Source organism: Heptranchias perlo, chromosome 2 (genome assembly GCF_035084215.1).
Source record: "Heptranchias perlo isolate sHepPer1 chromosome 2, sHepPer1.hap1, whole genome shotgun sequence".
Classification (NCBI taxonomy): Eukaryota; Metazoa; Chordata; class Chondrichthyes; order Hexanchiformes; family Hexanchidae; genus Heptranchias; species Heptranchias perlo.
In genome coordinates this window covers 7165585-7191127 of record NC_090326.1, presented here as the reverse complement: position 1 = coordinate 7191127, position 25543 = coordinate 7165585, and the positions used below count along the sequence as shown (strand labels likewise).

The 25543-nt window shown below is 42.5% G+C and overlaps 1 protein-coding gene across 5 annotated transcripts in view; it reads right to left on the bottom strand.

The window, feature by feature from the left end:
- Positions 1 to 25543, bottom strand: part of LOC137334859 (dnaJ homolog subfamily C member 13) — a 270037-nt gene that overhangs the window by 205019 nt on the left and 39475 nt on the right. For all 5 annotated transcript variants that reach the window (XM_067999895.1, XM_067999904.1, XM_067999912.1 and 2 more), the window contains exons 3-8: positions 18518 to 18593; positions 16916 to 17065; positions 5466 to 5507; positions 3764 to 3964; positions 796 to 1002; positions 444 to 539 (exon numbers count right to left, since the gene is read on the bottom strand). In XM_067999895.1, the coding sequence (XP_067855996.1) occupies positions 444 to 539; positions 796 to 1002; positions 3764 to 3964; positions 5466 to 5507; positions 16916 to 17065; positions 18518 to 18593 (772 nt within the window). The remainder of the gene's footprint in view (positions 1 to 443; positions 540 to 795; positions 1003 to 3763; positions 3965 to 5465; positions 5508 to 16915; positions 17066 to 18517; positions 18594 to 25543) is intronic.

The window sequence follows — 25543 nt, the reverse complement described above, 5'->3', positions numbered from 1 at the left end:
CAAACAATCCCAACCAAGAGACCTTTAAAAATAACATTTTTGTACCTTGCATTTCAAACACCACACATACATCAAGCTTCTCATTTATTTTGCCTATGCAACAATCACTGCACTTCAAACTAACAAGCAGTGTGACTGGAGCAGTTAAAGTATGTTAAATGCTTTGGCATTTGACAGACACAAGACACTATATAAATGCAAGTCTCTTCAATAAGGGCAATTTAGCAGCGTAGAATATTTGTGTAATAATACTCTACACTTCTGAAATTCCCATACAAGCTGCCAAACTCAGACACAGCAAAGTGCATTACATTACATCTCAGCAGCTACAGTAGCATAGATAGATACCATGGAGCAAGGCTGTGTCGGGGAATGGAGTACTATATGAACCTTAAAGGGAAGATAAATCAATTAATAAAGTATTGGTCTAAAATGATACAAACCTCTCCCAAAGGCTTTAACGTTACAATATTATAGGTGGCTGGATCACGTTCCACTAAACAAGTTTCTGTAAGTGCTAAAACTCTCTTTACTGCATCCTAGGAAAAAAAAAAGTTGGCAGAAATTAAAATGGTATTTCATTGCAAGCAGGCAAGTGCTATCTGTTGCTACTCAACAATAAAAAAAAAACAAACTAGAGAGATGCAAGACATTCCTTAGCTCTAGGTTGAAGAATACACTACATTCTCCACCACACATTTCTGGGTTGAAGACATTGCTCAGAGTTTTTGATCAACTCAAAACATTACTGCTTAGTAAATCACTCCTCAACCTAGCATCCTAAAAGTAACTTACCCGATGCCTATGTGTAATTTTTTGCACAATGAATTCTGCTAGCGAGGTAATGGATTCATCATTGCTGTATTTTCCAAAGCGGTGATTCTGGTACATATCAAACACAAATGGTTCTTTCCTGATGCGCAGGGAGATACCGATAAAGTTGCCTGCATGATCAATTGCACTTTTGATGATCTCTTCCCTTTGTTCAGATGCAAAAAGATGCTGGAATTACAACAGGACACAGAGAATGAATTACTGTACTGCAAATCTAAACTCACTGATCTTGCAGCAAAGACATCAACAGCATTGCATTTATATAGCCCCCTTAATATAGTATAACATTCCAAGCACCTTCACAGAAGCAATTATCAGATAAAATTTGACACCGAGCCACATATGGAAGTATTAGGACAAGTGACCCAAAGCTTGGTCAAAAAGGTAGGTTTTAAAGAGCGTCTTAAAGCAGGTGAGGGAGGTAAAATGGCAGAGAGATTTAAGGAGGGAATTCCAGTGTTTTGGGCCTAGACAGCTGAAGACACAGCCACCAATGGTGGGGCGGAGGAAATCAGGGATGCAAAAGCAGCTAGAATTGAAGGAACACGAGTGCTTGGAGGGTTGTAGGGCTTGAGATGGTTAGAGAGATAGATATGGGTGAGGCCATGGAAGGATTTGAAAAACGATGAATTGCCAGACCAGAAACCAATGTCGGTCAGCGAGCACAGGGGTGATGGGTGAATGGGACTTGGTGCGAGTTTAGGATACGGGCAGCAGAGTTGTGGAGGAGTTCAAGTTTAGAGGGTGGAGGATGGGAGGCAGGCCAGGACAGCATTGGAAGATTCAAGTCTGGTGGTTACAAAGGCATGGATGAAGGTTTCAGCAGCAGATGGGCTGAGGCAGAGGAGGAGACGGCGATATGGAAGTCGACGGTCTTGGTGATGGAGCGGACATGGGGTCGGAAGCTCAGCTCAGGGTCAAATAGGATGTCAAAGATGCAAACTGTCTGATTCAGCCTCAGTAGTAAGGGAAAGGGATTGAGTCAGCGGCTAGGGAATGGAGTTTGTGGCGGGGCAGAAGACAATGGCTTCGGTCTTCCCAAAATTTAATTGGAGGAAATTTCTACTCGTCCAGCAGTGGCGCTCGGACAAGCAATGTCACAAATCAGAGACAGTGCAGAGGTCGAGAGAGGTGGTTGAGAGGTAGAGCTGGGTGTCGTCAGGTTCCACATGTAAACTGATGTGTTTTCGGATGATGTCACCAAAGGGCAGCATGTAGATGAGAAATAAGGAGGCCAAGGATAGATCCTTGGGGGTCACTAGGTTAACTGGGTGGGAGCAGGAAGACAAGCCATTGCAGGTGATTCTCTGGCTACGACTGGATAGATAGGAATGGAACCAGGCGAGCGCAGTCCCACTCAGCTGGACAACGGAGGAGAGGTGTTGGGGGAGGATGGTGTGGTCAACTATATCAAAAAGACTGCAGACAGGCAGAGAAGGATTAGGAGGGATAGTTTACTATGGTCAGTCACATAGGATGTCATCTGTGGCTTTGATAAGGGCCGTTTCAGTACCGTGGCAGGGGTGGAAACCTGAGGTTCAAACATGTGAGTTGTGGGAAAGATGGGCACTGATTTGGGAGGCACCACCACATTCAAGGACTTGCAAGGAAAGAGAGGGTGGAGTAAGGGCAGTAGTTTGCAAGGACAGAACGAGGATGACGACGGCAGATTTAAAAAGTAGGGGGGAAGAGTACCAGAGGTGAGGGAACAGTTAACAATATCAGCTAGCATGGGAGCCAGGAAGGGAAGTTGGGTGGTCAGCAATTTAGTGGGAATAGGGTCGAGAGAGCAGGAGGTGGGTCTCATGGACAAAATGAGCTCGGAGAGGGCATGAGGGGAGATAGGAGAGAAACTAGAGTAAGATCAGAGTTCCGGGATAGGGCGGGGGGAGCCGAAGGGGAAGCTTGTCTTGATGAATAAGAGGAAGGCAGGAATGCGGCAGAGGCAGCTGAACGGATGGTCTCAATCTTAGTGATCAGGAAGCCCATGAGTTCCTTGCACTTGATGTTGGTGGTACGGGTGGAGGGGGCCAAGGAGAGGGGTTTAAGAAGATGGTTGTTAGTTGGGAAGTAAAGCTGTGGGTTATCTTCGCATTCCAGGATGATCCTGGAATAGTGAGCAGTTTTGGCAGTGGAGAGCAGGACCCAATAGTGCTTGATGTGGTCCAGCCAGATCTGACGCTGAATGGCTAAACCAGTTGTCCGTTCAAGTGTGTGTCCCTTGGATTTAAGGAAATGGAGATGGGGGCCGTAGCAGGGGGAACAATCAGGATGGGAGAGTGGAAGGGTTTTTGCTGGGGATAAGGGTATCAAAGGTGATGGGGAGGTGCGATTAAGCAGATTGGTAGTTGCAAAAATATCGTGGCAAGGGGAGGACAAATAAGCTAGACAGTTGGGAATTTGAAAGTACCGTTGTAAGTAACTTGGAGGAGAGTTTTTTCAGGGGCATACACAGAAGGAAGTGGGGTTGAAAGGAGGTTGTGAGTGGAGAGGGATACAAGGAAGTGATCAGAGATGGCTTGATCTGGGATTGAGACAATGGAAGTAGAGATGCCATGTGAGATGGCAAGGTCAAGAGGGTGGCCGTGAATGTGGGTAGGAGAGTTTATATGGAGGATAGGAGGGCAGTGAACTCGGAGGAGAAAGGCAAGGCGAGTTGAGATGGATTTTGAAATCACCGAGGATCAGCAATCACTAGCCACCGAGATTGCAAGTTCAAGCCAAAAAAAGTGGACATTCACATTGGTCAGTTATTAAACATTAGATTATGCACAGTTTACATTTCCAGCGTAAGAGTTTATAAATAAATTCTTCATTGTTACAGAAAACACTTCTCCAAAAGTATTGGGATTAGATTGCTGCTTTTATAAATAAGCATTTCACTATGAATTTTAACAAATTAAAAGAAATGACAAAAAAAGCAACTTACCAACCGACTAAATCCTCCGTAAATTATACAAAACCCTCCCTGATAATCAGACAGTTCCGCAAACCCTTCGATGTTTTTGTAGTCATAGGAACAGAGAATTTTATTAGTCGACGCATCAATCTGATCTATCCCTCCAGGTGTAACTTCAAGGACCACCGACCTTCTAGTATCAGTCCAATGATGCTTGTAACAGTTATAGCGCTAAAAAAAAAGAAATCTAAGCAGTATTTCTGTATCATTGATTACACTAGTTCTGTGAGGATATACATCGCAATTACCCAATGCATTGGGAGCCCAACTCTAATCCCTAGATTGTGCCAAAAATAGATATGAAACGCTGAAAGCACTTTCACAAGTTAAGCATACTTAAATACAAGCATGTTTGTACTACAGGAAATTTATAACTGGCTGTATAATAGTTATGGAAAGCAGAAATGAAACCAGTGTGAATATTTGTATTGAGGAGGAATATTTGTGCTAGAGACTGAAATCTTTTCCCATTTGGCATCCCATTCCAACAAAAACCACTCAGATCAACTTCTACACAGACCCAGTATACCCGCCAGCATGCTTCTGTTGCATTTACAGTTAATGGGTAAATGCAGTACAAATCCAGATAATGCCACTAAATTCATCAAGAGTCACATCCTCTCCAGTGAGGCCAACCCAAAAACAGATCATTGCACATAGGCCAATGTTATGCGAGGCATAGCAGGATGTATGCTGGGCTACTCCAATTTTTGAAGAAATCAAAGAATGCAATTGTGTGTAGCCAGTATGACCTCGAAAAAGTGACGGATCGCCTGCAACTTCAGAATACCTATACTGCACCACTAACAATTCCATTTTACACATTTACCCATCTTTATTTGCACAGAGCCCAGGGTGCCATTTGTAAGCATTTTGCTATGTGGAGTTAGACTACGAAGAAATAAATGACTATTACCCTTGAATGAGGGCATAGAGCCCAAACTTTTACACCATCAACCTGAGCCAGGCTAAGGCATATCCAAAGTGCACTGCATTTCCCAAGTGCATGAGTGGGATAAGCTCATTGTATGGGACATCAATCCTAGAGACTAGGAGAGAATACAGGAGAAGGGAGGGATGGAACTACAGTAGGTATGCAGGAAGGAGCTAGCAAGTGTAACAGTTGAGTCTTTTCAGATGTTAATTGAGCTGCTGTGAATTTCCAGCATTTTCTGTTTTTATTTCACTTGCTTCAGTGCAAGATTCAGCAACATACTTAGAAAATAAACATAGAAAATAGGAGCAAGAGTAGGCCATTCGGCCCTGCTCCGCCATTCAAAATGACCATGGCTGATGGTCTAACTCAGTACCCTATTCCTGCTTTTTACCCATATCCCTTGATACTTGGACAAACTGTCATTTTTCATCTCTGCACAAGGCAAACCACAAAACTTGCAACATGTAAAATTTTATTTCAAACTCAAAAAACAGTTTTATCAGAGCAAAATTAATGACAAGTTTAGGTTCTGTTTAATCACAGAGTAAAAGATCGGGTGACCTAGGAAGTTGAACCATCATTTGAAATTTTCAGAAAACAGACTAAATTTGGATGAAGGTCATGATGATCTTATTAATGGTATATTATAATGATGCTCAACTAAACTTCATTCAAGAGCATTAAAAATTCATAGCAGGTCAAGAGTTCTGAACGAGGACATATCTGGCAACTTACCTTTCCAGTGATTTTTCCCTCCGAAAACTCAGTCCTGAATCGCTGTGTAATGAAAATAAAGATGCACAAGTTGTTTAGCAAAAGAAACGTACAAGACAATTTCTTTTTCATCACGGTTAAATAAAACAGCTGTATCAAGATGGCACATTCCATAGTTAACATTAGCTCAGCAAGTTTATCCAGTGACAGGCCAGACAGATCCCAGGTTTGACCCTTGGTCTGTGCTAAATAAGCTCTCAGCGATAAGACACTGCAATTGGCTTTAGCACTTAGTATGGCAAGAGAAAGAAATTAACCAGGGCTCCCATTCCCAATCACCATGCAATGACCACTCCTGGAAATGCACATTTGTGGACCAAGTGGAAGAACAGGATCATGCTTCCTGCAGGGGAACAGCCTGCTGATACACTGTCTGCATTCACACATCAATGGCCACTTTTGACAGGTACCAAAAGGCTAACCTACACATGAGACTGCAGCCCAGTCTCTTGTATTTAATCTTACTCTTAAGAATATGTACCATGTACCAACATTCTTTCATTTAGAAAAAGAAAATGGGTAAAATATCTTCTCACTTTTCCCCCCACCCCCCATCTATTTTGGAAGTAAAGCATCTTTAAAAGACCGTGCCATTTACCGCTAGTCAGCTCCAAAACTTCAATCAGGTAATAAAGACGGATCACGTCAACCCAAATCGTGTTTTCATGTCAAAATAAGAGTTTTCTGCTGCGTGAACTGATCAGCAGTCCCCAATAGAGAATGCCTGGACAAATTTTCAAAGTTAAAATTCTCAACTCACATACCGTATCTATACTTAAGCCACTTCCCCCACTCCCCCAAACCAAAAAGTATATTTTTTAAATTGAAGAAATCCATATTGTAAAAGTGCTGTAATAAATAGCATGTGAATACAACTAAGATGGAACTCAAACATATTGACAAATTACAATTTAAGATTCAGTAGCTACGCTTGGTGCTGTGGCATAAAGTCGTGCACTGAAACCTCACTTTGGCCTTGAGCACATAATCTCGGCTGATAAAGGTGCAGTACTGAGAGAGTGCTGCATTATTAGAGGTGCCATCTTTTGAACATGTTGAACTCAGGCCACATCTTCCTGCTCAGGATTATTATTAAAGATCTAATGGCACTATTCAAAAAGGGGGCAGGAATTCTCCCAGATGTCAACTGTGGTTCAGTGGTAGCACTCTTGCCTCTGAGTCAGAAGGTTGTGGGTTCAAGTCCCACTCCAGAGACTTAAGTACAAAATCTAAGATGGCATTTTAGTGCAGTACCAAGGGAGTGCTGCAATATCGGAGGTGCTGTCTTTGGGATGAGTCATTAAACCAATCATCTACCCTCTCAGGTAGATGTAAAAATTCCCTGGGCACTATTCCAATTAGAGCAGGGAAGTTTTCCCCGGTGCCCTTGTCAATATTTATCCCTCAATTAGGGAAGGATATAGAATAATCATAGGAGATTTTAACTACCCCCAAATAAACTGGCAAGAGGTAGGAAAAAGGGGACAGGGAATGGAGTTTTTACAATGTGTGCAGGACTCCTTTCTTACCTAGTATGTAAAAAGCCCAAGAGAGGAAACACTGCTGGATCTAGTAATGGGAAATGAACCAGAACAGATAAGCAGCATAGGGGAGCATCTAGGCAATAGCAATCACAACATAATAAAGGTTTAAGATAATAATTGAGAAAGACATAAGATAAAGACCAAAGTAATAAATTGGAAAAAACCTGATTTTAAGTGGATGAGAAAGGAACTAGGGAAAATAAACTGCAAAAAATTTACTGAAATAGAACAGATGCGGGAAACATTTAAAACAGTGATAGAGTGTCCAGGAGAAATATATCCCACTAAAAAGAACAAATTAGCCACTAATGACACCGTGGATGAATAAATAAGCAAAATTGAAACTAAAGTAAAAGTCATACACTAAATACATAGGCAACAAAGAAGTCAACAACAAAAGGGAATACCAAAAGGTTACAAAAGTAGTCAAAAAACAATTAGGAAGGCAAAGAGAAACTGCAAAACTAAATCAAGGAATATAAAAAGTGAAGTATTCTACAGACACAAACAAGAAAAACCAGGATAGGGATACAGCCAATACACACGATAAACTCACAGGTAATGACAGCGAAATGGCAGAAATATTAAATAATTACTTTGCCTCAGTATTTACCAGGGAGACTAACATGGTGGTCATGATACTAGAAGAAATAAAAGACATTTAAGATAGAAAGGGGGGAGATAATTGAGACACAAATCAAACAGAGGATAAAACCCTGCTCCGGATGGATTGCATCCACGCATATTAGAATCAGAGAAAGGTTACAGCACGGAAGGAGGCTATTCGGCCCATCAAGTTCATGATATTAAAAGAAGTTAGGGCAGAGGCACTATTACATATGTATAAAAATTCATTAGAAAAGGGAACAGTGCCAGAGGACTGGCAGACAGCTAATGTGATTCCTATATTTATGTCACTGCTGTTTGAGAGCTTGGTGTGTGGAAATTGGCTACTACATTTCCACCATTACAAGTGACTGCACTTCAAGTAGTACTTCATTGGCTGTAAAGTGCTTTGGGACAGCCTGAGGTCATGAAAGATGCAAGTCTCCAAAATCTCTAACTCCAAGGCAACAGTACTACCAACTGAGCCAGGAAGAAAAAGCTTGATCAGTGGTTTTAAACTTTACGGAAAAAGTCAGTAGCTGTCGTGTACTTCTGGTTGGAAACTGAGCTCCTTGGACTTCTCTTTAGATCTGCAACAATCTTTTCTCCTTTGTTTTTCCACCATAAGTAGTTGAGACAACACAACACTCCAAAAGTGGACTCATCTATTACCTTTACAATAAAGGTTAGTATACTGACATTTGGGACTGGGGATAAAAGGGTTGCAACAGGCCTTTCAAGATTGAAACCTGAATTTGAATCCAGCCGAGAACGACTAGGTGAAAGTCTTCAATAGATGTGAGGATCCCAAGCAAAACCAGGTTGGCAGCCCCCTAATTGGTGCAAGTGCAGATTATAAGACTGCTTCCAATCCTTCCTTTTTCCTGCATCAACACTATTTGTAACTTTCCACTAAAGGTGAGATTAATGCCCCAAATACTGCACCAAGCAGCACTGCTCAATACTGTGCGAGCAGTCAGCTGCAGTTATGATGCCCACATATAAATAAGGGAAACAGAGCTCTATACAAACACAATGAAGCAACTTAGGACATTGGCCACCAATTACTAATGAAATTTGTGTTAGAAAAAACTGTCCAGAGACAAAATTAATTGGCTAAATATTTTTCCATTATCTCTCTGTATACACTTCTACTTGCTGACAATGGTCTAGTTAGATCTTATTCAAATGGCAGCGTTACACTGTAGCGTCTTCATTCTTCCACAAAGCACAGCGTGGCCCAATACATTAGCCACTAGCAAGATGTGGCTAATTGGGAATCCAGATGCAGCTAATTGTATTTCTCGTTAGTAAATAAAAAATGAGTAGTAGACAAGTCATCGGGCATGTGATCCCATTACTCACTTGCATGGCGTCTGCATGCATACTTTAACCTTTGAGCGTTTGGTAAAATGGCAAGACAAAAAGCACGAGTGTTTCACTTCCTTGGTTATTCATTGGTGGTAGATGTTAGTTAACCAACTACAGACGTGAAATACACTCAAAATGCAGGTAAATGCAATGCAAGGCGATTTCTACTAAAATTAGTGTGTGTGGCTAAAATGGCGTCGTTGTAGCTAGTCAGCAATTTCTGTTGGACAGCACTGACGTATCAGGTACATAAATGTGTAAAAGGATGAATCCCAACATTGACCCTGGAGACTTTTCACAAATATTTGAGTAATGATAGGGAATTCATAGAATGATACAGCACAGGAGGCCGCCATTCGGCCCATCGTGCCTGTTCTTTGAAGGAGCTATCCAATTAGTCCCATTCCCCTGTAAATCTTTTCTTCAAGTATTTATCTAATTCCCTTTTGAAAGGGACTATTGAACCTGCTTCCACCACCCTTTCAGGGAGTGCATTCCACATCATTACCACTCGGTGTAAAAAAATGTTTCCTCATGTCGCCTCTGGCTCTTTTGCCGATCACCTTAAATCTGTGTCCTCTGGTTACCGACCCTTCTGCCACTGGAAACAGTTTCTCCTTATTTACCTATCAAAACTGGTCATGATCTTGAACGCCTCTATCAAATATCCCCTTAACCTTCTCTGTTCTGAGAGCAACCCCAGTTTCTCCATATGACTGAAGTTCCTCATCCCTGGTACTGTTCCAGCAAATCTCTTCTGCAGCCTTTAAGGCCTTGACATCCTTCCTAAAGTGTGGTGCCCAGAATTGAACACAATACTCCAGCTGCGGCCTAACCAGTGTTCTATAAAGGTTTAGCATAACTTCCTTGCTTTTGTACACTATGCCTCTATTAACAAAGCACAGGATCCCTTATGCTTTTTTTTAAAAAAAGCCTTCTCAACTTGTCCTGCCACTTCAAAGATTTGCGTATGTGAACCCCCAGATCTGTTCCTGCACCCCCTTTAAAAATTGTACCATTTAGTTTATATTGCCTCTCCTCATTCTTCCTACCAAAATGCATCACTTCACACTTGTCTCAAATTTCATCAGCCATGTGTCTTCCCATTTCACCAATCTGTATGTCCTCCTGAAGTCTGTTACAATACTCCATATTGTTTACTACATTTCCGAGTTTCGTGCCATCTGCAAACTTTGAAATTACACCCTTTATACTTTAGCTCAGGTCATTAATCTATATCATAAAGAGCAGTGCTCCTAATACTGACTTCTGGGGAACACCACTGTCTAATTTCCTCCAGTCTGAAACACAACAGTGCATCACTACTCTCTGCTTTCTGTCCCTTAGCCAATTTTGTATCCACGTTGCCACTGTCCCTTTAATCCCATGGGCTATAATTTTGATAACAAGTCATTATGTGGTACTTTATCAAATGCCTTTTGAAAGTCCATATACACATCAATCGCTCTACCCTCATCAACCCTGTTATTTCAAAGAACTCAAACAAGTTAATCAAACATGGCTTTCCTTTAACAAATGCACGCTGACTTTCATTTATTAGCGAATACTTTTCCAAGTGCCAATTAATTTTGTCCGATTATTGTCTCCGTTTCCCCACCACTGACGTTAGGCTGACTGGCCTGTAATTACCGGGTTTATCAACCTTCCCGTATGAGGATTGGAAGATTATTTCCAAAGCCTCGCAAATTTCCACCCCGACTTCCCTCAGTAACCTAGGATATAAGGGGCAAAAGAGGAGGACGTTTTGAAATGTGTTCAGGATAACTTTCTCAATCAGTACGTTTCTGGCCCAATGAGGAAGGAGGCATTGCTGGACTTGGTTCTAGGGAATGAGGCAGGCCAAGTGGAGCAAGTGTCAGCAGGGGAGCATTTAGGGAGCAGCGATCATAGTATCAAGGTTTAGAATAGCTATGGAAAAGGGCACAGACCACTCAAGTAAAAATACTCAATTGGAGGAGGGCCGATTTCAATGGGACGAGAACAGATCCGGCCCGGGTAAATAGGAATCAAAGATTGAACAGTGGGCAGCCTTTAAAGAGGAGATGGTTCAGGTACAGTACCATGAGGCAGAAAAGTAGGGCAAATAAAGCCAGAGCTCCCTGGATGACAAAAGAGACAGTGAGTAAGATGAAACGGAAAAGAAGGGCATATGACATGTCAGGTTGATAACACGTGAGAACCAGGTAGAATATAGAAAGTTCAGAGGGGAAGTGAAAAAGGAAATAAGAGGGGCAAAGAGAAAATAAGAGAATAGACTGGCAGCCAACATAAAAGGGAATCCAAAGTCTTCTACAGGCATGTAAACAGTAAATGGGTAGTAAGGACAGGTGGGGCCTATTAGGGACCATAAAGATGACCTACGCATGGAGACAGAGGGGATGGCTGAGGTACTAAATGAGAACTTTGGCAGCATCTTCTTCCTTGGTAAAGACAGATGCACAGTCTCAGTAAAGGAAGATATACTTGAGATACTGGATGGGCTAAAAATTGATAAAGAAAAGATACTAGAAAGGCTAGCTGTACTTAAAGTCGATAAGTCACCAGGTCTGGATGGGATGCATCCTAGGTTGCTGAGGGAAGTAAGGGTGGAAATTGTTAAGGTTCTGGCCATAATCTTCCAATCATCGTTCGATAAAGGGCTGGTGCCAGAGGACTGGAGAATTGCAAATGTTACACCCTTGTTCAAAAAAGGGTGCAAGGATAAACCCAGCATCTGTTTAACTTCAGTGGTGGGGAAACTAAGAAATGATAATCCGGGACAGAATTAACAATCACTTGGACGAGGGTGGATTGATTAGGGAAAGCCAGCATGGATTTGTTAAAGGCAAATAGTGTTTAACTAACCTGAGAGTTTTTGCTGAGGCAACAGAGGGTAGATGAGGACAATGCAGTTGATGTGGTGTATACGGACTTTCAAAAGGCATTTGATAAAGTGCTGCATGTTAGTCTTATCAAGATTGCAGCCCATGGAATAAGGGGGCAGTAGCAACATGGACACAGAATTGGCTAAGGGACAGGAAACGGTAGTGGTGAACAGCTGTTTTTCGGACTGGAGGGTGGTGTAGAGTGGTGTTCCCCAGCTGCTGTGCCCACTGCTTTTTTTGAAGTACATTAATGACTTGGACTTGGGTGTACAGGGCACAATTTCAAAATTTGCAAATGACACAAAACTTGGAAGGGTAGTAAACAGTGAGGAAGATAGTGATAGACTTCAAGAGGATATAGACAGGCTGGTGGCATGGATGGATACGTGGCAGATGAAATTTAACGCAGAAGAATGCAAAGTGATACATTTCGGTAGGAAGAACGAGGAGAGGTAATATAAACTAGAGGGCACAATTCTAAAAGGGGCACAGGAACAGAGAGATCTGGGGGTATATGTGCACAAATCGTTGAAGGTGACAGGACACGTTGAGAAAGCGGTTAAAAAAGCATACGGGATTCTGGGCTTTATAAATAGAGGCACAGAGTACAAAAGTATGGAAGTCATGATGAACTTTTATAAAACACTGGTTCTGCCACAACTGGAATATTGCGTCCAGTTCTGGGCACCGCACTTTAGGAAAGATGTGAAGGCCTTAGAGAGGGTGCAGACAAGATTTACTGGAATGATTCCAGGGATGAGGGGCTTTAGTTGCGTGGATAGACTGGAGAAGCCGGGATTGTTCTCCTTGGAACAGAGACAGTTACACGGAGATTTGATAGAGGTATTCAAAATCATGAAGAGTATAAACAGAGTAGATAGAGACTACACCCATTGGCGAAAGAATCAAGAACCAGAGGACATAGATTTAAGGACCAAAAAAGTGAGGTGTGGAAACATTTTTTTTTAAAAACACTGCGAATGGTTAGAATCTGGAAGGCACTGCCCGAGGGGGTGGTGGAGGCAGATTCAATCATGGCCTTCAAAAGGGAACTCGATAAGTACTTGAAAGGAAAAAATTTGCAGGCTACAGAGGGGGCAGGGGAGTGGGACTAGCTGGATTGCTCTTGCATAGAGCCAGCACAGACTCAATGGACCAAATGGCCTCCTTCTGTGCTGTAACCTATGATTCCATGATGCATCCCATCTGGACAGGGTGACTTTTCTACTTTGATTACTGCCAATCTTTCAGGTACCTCCTCTATCTATCCAATATCACTATTATCTCCTCCTTTACTGCTACGATGGCAGCATCTTCATAATATATTAGCATGCACTGAGGATTGGTTAACGGACAGAAAACAGTAGAGATAAACGGGTCATTTTCAGGTTGGCAGGTTGTAATGAGGGGTGCTTGGGCCTCACCTATTTACAATCTATATTAATGACTTTAGATGAAGGGACCTAGTGTAATGTATCCCAGTTTGCTGACGATACAAAGCTAGGTGGGAAAGTAAGCTGCAAGGAGGATGCAAAGAGTCTGCAAAGGAATATAGACAAGTTAAGTGAGTGGGCAAGAAGGGGGCAGATGGAGTATAATGTGAGGAAATGTGAGGTTATTTACATTGCTGGGAATAGAAAAATGGATTATTTTTTAAATGGTAAGAAACTATTAAACGTTCATGTTGAGGGATTTGGGTGTCCTTGTACATGAAATACAAAGTTAACATGCAGGTACAGTAAGCAATTAAGGCAAATGGTGTGTTGGCATTTATTGCAAGGGGGTTGGAGTACAAAAGTAAGGAAATCTTGCTGCAATTGTACAGGGCTTTGGTGAGACCTCACCTGGAGTACTATGTACAGTTTTGGTCTCCTTACCCAAGGAAGGATATACTTGCCTTGGAGGCGGTGCAACGAAGATTCACCAGATTAACTCCTGGGGCGAGAGGGTTGTCCTTATGAGGAAAGATGGAGTAGAATGGGCCTATACTCTCTGGAGTTTAGAAGAATGAGAGATGATCTCATTGAAACATACAAGATTCCAAGAGGGCTTGACAGGGTAGATGCTGGGAGGATGTTTCCCCTGGCCAGGGGACAGAGTGTCAGGACGAGGGGTCGGCCATTTAGGACTGAGATGAGGAATTTCTTCACTCAGAGGGTTGTGAATATTTAGAATCCTCTACCCCAGAGTGCTGCGGATGCTCAGTCGTTTAATATATTCAAGACTGAGCGCGATAGATTTTTGGACTCTAGGGGACCGGGAGGTAAAGCGGAATTGTGGTTGAAGATCAGCCACGATCTTATTGAATGGCACAGCATGCTCGAGGGGCTGTATGGCCTGTTCATATGTTCTCCAGTGAAGATGGATGCAAAGTATTCATTTAGTACCTCAGACGTGCCCTCGGTCTCTTCAAGATGATCTTTTTTGTCCCTAATCAGTCCCACCCTTCCACTATTTATATGTTTAAAAATGACTTTTGGGTTCCCTTTTATGTTAGCCACTAATCTATTCTCATACACTCTGCCCCTCATATTTCCTTTTTTAGATCTCTTCTGTACTTTCTGTATTCAGCCTGGTTCTCTATTGTATTATGAACCTTACATTCATCATAAGCCTCCTTTTTCTGTTTCATTTTAATCTCCATATCTTTAGTCATCCAAGGTGCTCTAAGCCTTGGATGCCCTTCCTTTCCCCCCCCACCCCGTAAGGAATGTGTCGAGACTGTACCTGAACCATCTCCTCCTTGAAAGCCTCCCATTGTTTAATTACTGTTTTGCCTATCAATTTTTGACTCCAATCCACCTGAGCAAGGTCCATTTTTAACTCACTGAAATTAGCCCTCCTCCAGTTAAGCTTTTTAACATTTGATTGTTCCTTGTCCTTTTCCATAACTATTCTAATGATATTATCTTCACTATTCCCCAAATGCTTCCCCACAGAAACATGCTCCACTTCATTCCCCAGAATTAGATCCAGCACTGTTCCTTTCCTCATTGGGCTAGAAACACTGTTCAAAAAAGTTTTCTTGTACATATTTCAGGAATTCCTCCCCCTCTTTGCCCTTTACACTATTACTATCCCAATCTACATTGTAATAATTGAAGTCCCTCATTATCACTACTCCACAATTCTTGCGTCATCCTGTAATTTGCTCCCATCTCCTTCCCACTATTTGGTGCCCTATACTATACACCCAGCAGCATACTAGCTCCTCCATTGTTCTTTAATTCTAACTGAATAGATTCGATTTTTGGCCCCTCAACTTCATCATCCCTTTCCATTACTATAATCGTCTCTTTGATCAATACTGCCACCCCACCCCCCCCAACTTCAATTTCATCTGCCACGTGTCTGCTCATTTCACCAGTCTTTGTCCTCCTGAAGTCTGCTACAATCCTCGTCACTCTTTACTACATTTGAGTTTAGTGTCATCTACAAACTTTTAAATTTTTAACACCCCTCACCTGGTGGGCGGTTGAAATGAGGCCAGTCACTTACCCACTTCGACCCCACTGCCTTCCCGCCGCTCACCTGCTTTTTTTTTTTGAGGTGACCAGACATCCACAGGAAGGAAGCAGGGTCCTCCTTTAAATATGCAGCTCTGATCCGATAATGTCATAGGGACCAGACTGCAATATTAGTCAGAGGCCGGAGCAGTGGAGCAGTGACTGCTTCCCCTTCAGCCCAGACCTTGGGGTGGGTGGATCTTGAGCCAGAAGAGGCCCAGCAGGCAAGTTCGAAAAACTTATTTAGGTTTCTTTGTGGAGCAGGCGTGCCCCTTCTCTCCACCTTCTCTCCACCCCCCCACCCCCCCCCCCCCCCACCACACCTCCAATCTCAGGCAGCAAGCTCCCCCAGATCGCAGCCAGAGCCCTCCACCCCCTCAACTGACGACTGGGGACCGTTCCCATGGGTAAACGGTTGCGGCCCCCTGCCACTGAACTCCGGCTGGATACCATTTCTAATTATCTGACACCATACATGAGCTTACGGCCTTTCCCTTACCGCTCACTACATTCCAGCAAACATTAATTCTTTTGAGAGGAGGCAGTCACAGACACCGACCTGATTCAACAAATCAATTCCTAAAATATATCTTGCTTAACCATCCAATGATAAGGGCCCAATTATCTGGAAAATCCTGGTTGCAGTTCCCACTTGAGACAATGGCCAAGAGTACACTTTCTGCTCTGTTCCCTGTCGTTTTTGAATCCCTGCTGCATCACAAAAGAAAGTGGGGCATATTTGAGCACTTTAAAGGAGCCATGCGAAGGATTGCTCAGAAACCTGCTGGCAATTCTTAAAATTCTCCAGCGTCTTCCCCAAACACATCATTCTGTAGAATCTCAAACAGGTTTGTGTGACGGTCATTGGGGAACCTAAAATTCTAAACCAGGTACACCTGAAGAAATTTCTTGAGCTGAAGGGGATCAAGGCAACTAAGGACTCAAAGGCTCAATTTCTATATAATGTAGACTGTTACAGGAATTATGACCATGCCTTGCAATATAAAGAACAGCCTTCGACCATTTGGTAAACTCCAGGAACTTCTATCTAATGGATATCCCCCCCATTAAATAGGATATTTCCATTTCCAACTTGAGGTATCCTTACAGCCTGCACAACTGCCAGCAAGGTTCTATCATTGACTTGGACAAACTGGATGGATAATGTCTGAACCCATTTAAACAGGCACTTAACAGGAGAATTTTCATCCCATCAATCTTGCTTGATTCAAGTAGAACTATTAAATGCGTTCTAACCTACTGCACTCTTATTGCTGCCCTAGCCACGCAGAACAGTTAACAGCAAGGGAAACTACATCTGTAAATTTAAGGTAGCTTTCCTGGCTAGAATGACTTTGCCCATGTTAGGCACACCAGCTGCACCGTTATGTGGAGAGAAAAATATAACACTTACTGATTATCTGAATCAAATATAGCCAGTTATTTGGTTCACCACCCCAAACATTATGTAAAGTTTTTGAAACTTGAGTAAAACTTACCAGTGCCTCCGTTAGTAAGTCTGTTCTATGTTCAGTAGAAAATTTAAGGGTTTCAGATTTTCTCCCACTTCCTTTACGAAAGGTTAAGTTGAATTCTGTGCCTTGTCCTTTCCCAACAGGACCAATGCTGCAGATATCGCCATAAGGCCACTACAAGGAAAAAGGAGTTTACGACAGTTAATGCATTTTCTTGAGTTTAGGTGCAATTTAAATAATGCACTTTAAAAGGTAGTATATTTACTAGAATGGTACCAGGGATAAGGGACTTCAGTTATGTGGAGAGACTGGAGAAGCTAGGGTTGGTCTCCTTAGAACAGAGAAGGAGAAGGGGAGATTTGATAGAGGTGTTCAAAATCATGAACGGTTTTGACAAAGTAAATAAGAAATTGTTTCCAGTAGCAGAGGGTCACTAACCATTAGGACACAGATTTAAGATGATCGGCAAAAAAGCCAGACTCGACATGAGGAAGCATTTCCTTATGCAGTGAGTTATGATCTGGAATGCACTGCCTGAAAGGGTGATGGAAGCAGATTAAACAACTTTCAAAAGGGAATTGGATAAATACTTGAAGGGGAGAAAATTACAGGGCTATGGGGAAAGTGCAGGGGAACAGGTCTAATTGGACAGCTCTTTCAAAGAGCAGGCACAATGGGCCGAATGGCCTCCTCCTGTGTGGTACCTATGATATTAGGATATTGCACTTGCCCTCATGCTCAACAGCACATCTGCATTGAAGGAATTTAAGAACTCTACATGTAGAATGTGTTGAGATTTGGAGATACAAACTCAGTAGCTGTGTGGCTTCCATTAGAATTAAGCACTTTGTAAAGAAAGGGTTCTAGATAATGTGTTTCAGCAATGTTCAGTGTTTAAAATGTTTATAAGAGTAGAACAGACATTTTGGAATTCAACAAGGCCTGATCAGCCTTGAACCCCTCGAACTCAAGAATTGTAACACGTCTGAATTCTCCAGTGACCTTGCAAAGTATTGCCGTAAGTGTACTCTTAAGTGAACGTGTAATTATTGTCAATAAGTTATCACTATGCTTAATGCTCTGTAAATGTAAATAAATGCTCTTGAACCCTATTATTTTGAGTAACATAAGGAACAGCTTCTGTTCCAATAGCCGCTCACATTCACAGGCTAGCTTACACAGGAAGAACGCCCACTAGCGTCCATGCAACTGTCCCCTGGTGCAAGTCATGGACACCACCAGTTTGTGGCAGGCAATCTCAATGTGATGCCCAAGTAAAAAATACCAGAATCCCATGTAACAAAAAACAAATTTAGTTTATGCAAACATAAATTAGAAACTTGGCAATTGCCAAGGTGAAGCCCACCCCCCCGAAGAATCAGTAAAATTCCAATGGTTTGGGGCCCCGGGGGGGGGGGGGGGTGGGAGGGGAATGTAGTCAGAAGCAAAGAACAAGGAAGGGGAGACAACCAGAGGAAATACCTACTGTCTGAAACATTTTTTGGACAAATGAGTCATTATTTCCAATTAGTAAACTTCACAACGTACAAGACAAACATAACAAAATATACAGCACAGAAACAGGTAAATCTTTAAAACTAATCAAAGTGTCACTAATGTAACTACCTGATTGGTAACTTCTAGGATGCTGGGATTGTATGTGGTTACAGCATGTGTACCAATTGAAAAGACTCGCTTATATCTAAAAGGGTAAAAAGCACAAGGACACACGAACAGTTCAGTATCAACATACAGTAGTCAGTATTTATCATACAAAAACAAAACGTTTTGCTTAATCTGAACAAATTATTTGAAAGTGATTAGTTATTACAGTGGATTAGTGATATTCCTTAACAGAAAAAATGTTTAATGGATGCACAGTTTTAAGCTTTGAAGGAGCACCTACTAAAAAAGGGGGGGAAAAAAAATCAAATACAATCATTCCCACATAGCAAAAGTAGTATGCAAGTTTCAAGAATACAGATAAAAGAGCACAAGTGCTAGAAATCTAAGAAATCCAAGAAATACCAAGCAGCAGAAAGAAAAGAGTCAATTGATGTTTCAGGTGAGAGGGATCCTTTGCTCAAGGCAGCAATACCGTACACACTGAAATCACTAATCCAGGTCTTCCAAATAAGGCCTTCTGGCAAACGGAGCAACAAATTTCTTCCCTCATCCCTGCAAAAAAAATCTGCTCCAAAGTAAGAATGTCTCCTCTTTACAATAGTTATGAAATGAAATAAAATAAAGTAGTGCGAGCAGGATACTATCTCTCCAAGACCCAAGACAAGCCCGCATGAAATTCAATTTCACGCTACACTGCATATTGCCTGAGCCATGGTACTTGCCCAGAGGATAGTGTAGAGAACCATCCCTGATCAAATCCAGGGGTGTACATCAGAGCACAACTTTACATAACACATGGATTCAGGTTTTGGAAAGCTGCCCAGTGATTTATCACAAGGATGCATCATCAAGCAGCATATAATGGGAGACAAGTGTACCAATGTCTGGATTCAGAAGGGTCTCAAATGAAAGACCAAGCAGCCAGTTGACTATGGGTCTTGAACATAGCTTTCATGCCTTTGAACATCAAGTTCCTGTAGAGTCAGGACAGAGACTAGAACACACCCAATGGACTCAACTAGAACACTAGGATCCCTTTATTGCAGGAAGAGGAGAATGTAGGAACATAGGAACAGGTGTAGGCCATTCAGTCCTTCGTGCCTGTTCCAACATTCTATTCAATCATGGCTGATCTGTACCTCAACTCCATTTATCCACCCTTCCTCCATATTCCTCGATGCCTTTATCAAAAATCGATTGATCTCAGAAAATGTTGACTGACCCAGCATCCACAGCCTTTGTTTTTTTTTTAAAATGGGAGGGGGAAGAGAGAGGAGCGTTCCAGATTTCCACTACCACGTGTGTAAAAAGTACTTCCTGATTTCACTCCCAACTGGCCTAGCTCTAATTTTATTATGCCCCCTTGCTCTGCATTTCCCCACCAGAGGAAACAGTTTCTCTCTATCTACCCTATTGAATCCCTTTAACATTTTAAAGACCTCAAATTAGATTACCCTCAACTTTCTAAACACAAGGGAATACAAACTAGGTTTATGCAACTTGTCCACACAATTTAAGCCTTTATGCCCCAGTATCATTATGATGAATCTTCACTGTAATCCATTGGCCCGAGGTGCAGTGCCCAAAACTGAACGGAGTACTCAAGATGGGTTCTGAACAAGATTGCACAACTAAAGCATCACTTCCTCATTTTTGTTTTGCAACCCCCTTGAGCTAAAAGTCAACATTCCATTAGCCTTTTGAATGGCTTTTTGTACCTTTCCCTTAGTTTAAGCGATTTGTGCATATGGACACACATTTTTTTCACCACTACTCCTACTCTCACCATTAACAAACATTCCAATGTGTCTTTCTTGGATCCAAAATGGATGGCCTCACACTGAACTCGTGTATCCATTACAAATTAAAGTCTATACATTTCTGATACTGCTATTGGCAAATGAACCTTTATAAAACACTGGTTTGGCCACAACTGGAGTATTGTGCCCAGTTCTGGGCACTGTACTTTAGGAAGGATGTGAAGGCCTTAGAGAGGACGCAAAGCAAATTTACTAGAATGATTCCAGGGATGAGAGACTTAAATTATGTGGATAGACTGGAGAAGCTGGGGTTGTTCTCCTTGGAACAGAGAAGGTTGAGGGGAGATTTGATCGAGGGATTCAAAATCATGAAGGGTCCAGACAAAGCAGAGAGAAAAAATGTTCCCATTGGCGGAAGGATCAAGAACCAGAGGGCATAGATTTAAGGTGATTGGCGAAGGAACCAAAAGGTGACATGTGGAAAAAAACTTTAAAAAAAATATAAACACAGCGAGCGGTTAGGATTTGGAATGCACTGCCCGAGGGGATGGTGGAGGCAGATTCAATCATGGCCTTCAAAAAGGGAATTGGATGAGAACTTGAAACAAAAAAAGTGCAGGGCTACCGGGATAGGGCGGGACAATGGGACTAGCTGGATTGCTCATGCATGGAACCGGTGTGGATTCGATGGGCCGAACGGCCTCCTTCCATGCTGTAACCTTCTATGATTCTAAAGTCTCAGCTATTGCCACTGTATTATAATCCCATGTGGCAATTGTGGCTGCAGCTCACCAACCTTGCTTACCATGCATTTACACATATGCACTCCAAACCCACTTTAGTCTGCCTTGTATTTCTCCCCTGTCTGATCCACACACTATTCTAATGTTGTTATTCTCTCTGACCGCTGTGCACCTTGTTTCTCCTCTCTGGTTCCCCTCCCAAATTAGTTTAAACCCTCCCCCACAGCATTAACCTCCCCATGAGGACATTGGTCCCAGCCCTGTTGAGGTGCATCTGTCCATCTTGTAAAGGTCCCTCCTGCCCCAGGAATCTGAAACCCTCCCTCCTGAACCATTTCTCCAGTCACACACGAACTTGCTTTGTCTTACTGTTCCTATACTCACTAGCAGGTGGCACTGTGAGTAATCCAGAGATTAATACCTGTAGTAGAGATTACCATCTTTGAGGTCCTGCTCTTCAACTTCCTCCCTAGCTCCTAAAACACTAGGAACTTAGTCCTTTTTCTACCTATGTCATTGGTTCCAACAGGGATCATAAATACTGGCTCTTCCCCATCCCCCCAAATATTCTGCACCCGTTCAGTGATGCCCTCTACCCTGGCAGCAGGGAGGCTACACATCATGCAAGGCTCACATCGGCGGTTGCAGAAACATGTATCTGTCCCCGACTAGTGAATCCCAATGACAACTACATTTCTACATTTCGCTGAGCCTCCCGGAGCAGTTATTTGTCCCACAGTGCTGTGGATTTGTTCTAGACTCCGAGGAAAACCGCTTGGAGTGCCACACTCCTGGAGGATTCCTACACTGCTTGCTTCCTCTTCCTATCATGCCAGGTGGCCACCCACTTACCATCCTCCTGAACTCTGTGGCTGTGGGGTGACTACCTCCTGGAACAGGCGATCCAGGAAATTTTCAGCCTCCCATATGCCCTGATGTGGAGATGCTGGTGATGGACTGGGGTGTACAAATGTAAGGAATCTTACAACACCAGGTGATAGTCCAACAGTTTTATAGTCAAACTGTTGGACTATAACCTGGTGTTGTAAGACTCATCCCATATGCCCTGCAGTGACACCAGAAACATCCAACCGTCTCAAACCAATTTATTCTGTCCATTCAGAAGTCTTTGCTCGCAACTCATTCAACTGTATTACATAGAACTTACAACATAGAAACAGGCCATTCAGCCCAACTGGTCCATGCCGGTGTTTATGCCCCACACGATCCTCCTCCCACCCTACTTCATCTAACCCTATCAGCATAGCCTTCTATTCCTTTGTGTTTATCCAGATTCCCCTGACACGCATCTATGCTATTCGCCTCTACTACTCCCTGCGGTAGTGAGTTCCACATTCTAACCACTCTCTGGGTAAAGAAGTTCTGCCTGAATTCCCGATTGGATTTGTTAGTGGCTACCTTATATTTATGGCCCCTAGATTTGGTCTCCCCCACAAGTGTTACAAATGAAAGAATTACAGGCCAGTCAGTCTAACCTCAGCAGTAGGCAATGTATTGGAATCAATTCTGAGAGACAGTATAAACTGTCATTTACAAAGGCACGGATTAATCAACGACAGTCAACATGGATTTTGTTAAGGGAAGGTTGTGTCTGACTAACTTGATTGAATTTTGAGGTAACAAGGTCGATGAGCGTAATTTTTTAAAAATTCGTTCATGGGATGAGGGCTTTGCTGGCGAGGCCGGCATTTATTGCCCATCCCTAATTGCCCTCGAGAAGGTGGTGGTGAGCCGCCTTCTTGAACCGCTGCAGTCCATGGGGTGAACGTTCTCCCACCGTGGTGTTAGGAAGGGAGTTCCAGGATTTTGACCCAGCGACGATGAAGGAACGGCGATATATTTCCAAGTCGGGATGGTGTTTGACTTGGAGGGGGAACGTGCAGGGTTACGCATTTGATGTAGTCTACGTCGATTTTAGCAAGGCTTTTGACAAGGTCCCACACGGCAGACTGGTCAAAAAGTAAAAGCCCATGGGATCCAAGGGAAAGTGGCTAGTTGGATCCAAAATTGGCTCCGTGGCAGGAAGCAAAGGGTAATGGTCGACGGGTGTTTTTGCGACTGGAAGGCTGTTTCCAGTGGGGTTCCGCAAAGCTCAGTACTAGGTTCCTTGTTTTTTTGTGCTATTTATTAATGATTTGGACTCAAATGTAGGGGGCTTGATCAAAAAGTTTGCAGATGATACAAAAATTGGCCGTGTGGTTGATAGTGAGGAAGAAAGCTGTAGACTGCAGGAAGTTATCAACGGAGTGGACAGGTGAGCAGAAAAGTGGCAAATGGAATTCAATCTAGAGAAGTGTGAGATAATGCATTTGGGGAGGGCAAACAAGGCAAGGGAGTACACAATAAATGGGAGGATACTGAGAGGTGTAGAGGAAGTGATGGGCCTTGGAGTGCATGTCCACAAACACCTGAAGGTAGCATGACAGGTAGATAAGGTGGTTAAAAAGGCATACGGGATACTTTCCTTTATTAGCCGAGGCAAAGAATATAACAGAGGTTATGCTGGAACTGTATAAAACACTAGTTAGGCCACAGCTCGAGTACTGCGTACAGTTCTGGTCACCACATTACAGGAAAGATGCGATTGCACTAGAGGGTACAGAGCAGATTTACAAGGATGTTGCCAGGGCTGGAGAATTTTAGCCATGAGAAAAGATTGGATAGGCTGGGGTTGTTTTCTTTGAACAAAGGAGGCTGAGGGGAGATTTAATTGAGGTATATAAAATTATAACAGGACTAGATAGAGTGGATCGGGAGAACCTATTTCCCTTAGCAGAGGAGTCAGTGACCAGGGGGCATAGATTCAAAGTATTTTGTTGAAGGATTAGAGGGGAACTGAGGAAATTTTTTTTCACCTAGAGGGTGGTGGGGATCTGGAACTCACTGCCTGAAAGAGTGGTAGAGGCAGAAACCCTCAACTCATTTAAAAAAAAGTACTTGGATGTGCACCTACAGGGCTACAGACCAAGTGCTGGAAAGTGGGATTAAACTGGATAGGTCTTTTTCGGCCAGCACGGACACGATGGGCCAAATGGCATCCTTCTGTGCCGTAACTTTCTATGATTCTAAGTGAATACTACTTCTCTACATCTACCCTATCAAACCCTTCCATAATCTTAGAGCTGTGTCAGGTGACCTCTCAGCCTTCTCTTTTCTAAAGAGAGCCCCAGCCTGCTCAATCTTTCCTGATCAGTTCTGGTGGTATTTTTGTAAATCTTGTTTGCACCTTCTCCAGTGCCTCTATCGTTTTTCTAATATGGAGACCAGAAATGTGCACAGTACTCCAAATGTGATCTGACCATGGTGCGATACAAGTTTAACATAGCATTGCAAAGCAGAGAAGTTATCAGTCTAGAAATGAACCTTAGTGTTTGTTTTTTTAACAAAATGGACCTATTAACCAGCACAGTGAGTGATTTCTGTATCTGTACCCCTAGAACCCTTTGCTCCTCTACCCCATTTAGACTTTACTTTCCTACCAAAATGCACCACCTTACACTTACATTGAAATTCATTTGCCAATTACACCCCATTCTCCAAGTTTAATGTATTTTGTCACAGTCCTCATTATTAACTATACCCTCCAATTTGGTGTCATCCGCAAATTCTAGAGTTCAAATAGTTTGTAAATTGTGAACAGTTGTCCCAGCACCAATCCTTGTGGATCATCACTTCCCAATCTTTGCCAGTCTGAGTAATTACCCTTAAACCCTACTCTGTTTAGGGTTTTGTAGCCAGCTTGCTATCCGTTCTGCTACTTATCCCGACTCCACATGATCTGACCTTCGTCATGAGTCTACTATGCGGTACCTTAATGAAGGCCTTTTTAAATATCGGAATCAAATTAGCTGTCCGCTAGTCCCCTTTTCTAAGTGAACTTTTACTTATGAAGTAATAGTGCCTCGGTTATCTCTTCCCGCGCATGTAATTAATCCGGACCAGGGGTTTTATCATAAGTTTGTCTAGTTTATTATCTCCTCCCTTTCTATTTTAAACATCCTTATGTTTTTGATCTCTTCTAATGTCATGTTCACCTGGTTAGTCTCCCTGGTAAATACTAAGGAAATGTAATTATTCAATATTTCTGCCATTTTGCTGTCATTAGCTGTCATTAGATCTTGTGCATCCTTTAGTGGCCCTATCCCTTTCCTGATTTTTCTTTATGTATCATAGAATACTTTGCTATCTTTTTATATTCCTTGATAATTTAATTTTGTAGTTCCCCTTTGCTAATTTTTTTTTTGACTTCTTTCCTAACCTCTTCATATTCCCTTCCGTCATCCTCTCCTTTATGGTCCTTGACCAGAGAGGTCCTCAACCAGAGAGGTCAACTCTTTCCCCACAGATGCTGCCTCATGGAACTTTTCCAGCATTTTCTGTTTTTATTTCAGAATTCCAGAATCCACAGTATTTTGCTTTTGTTTTTACTCAGAGTATGCCTTTTCCTTCAGTTTCAATTTTACCCTCATCTCTTCATCCATGGCGTTTCATTATTGGCTAAT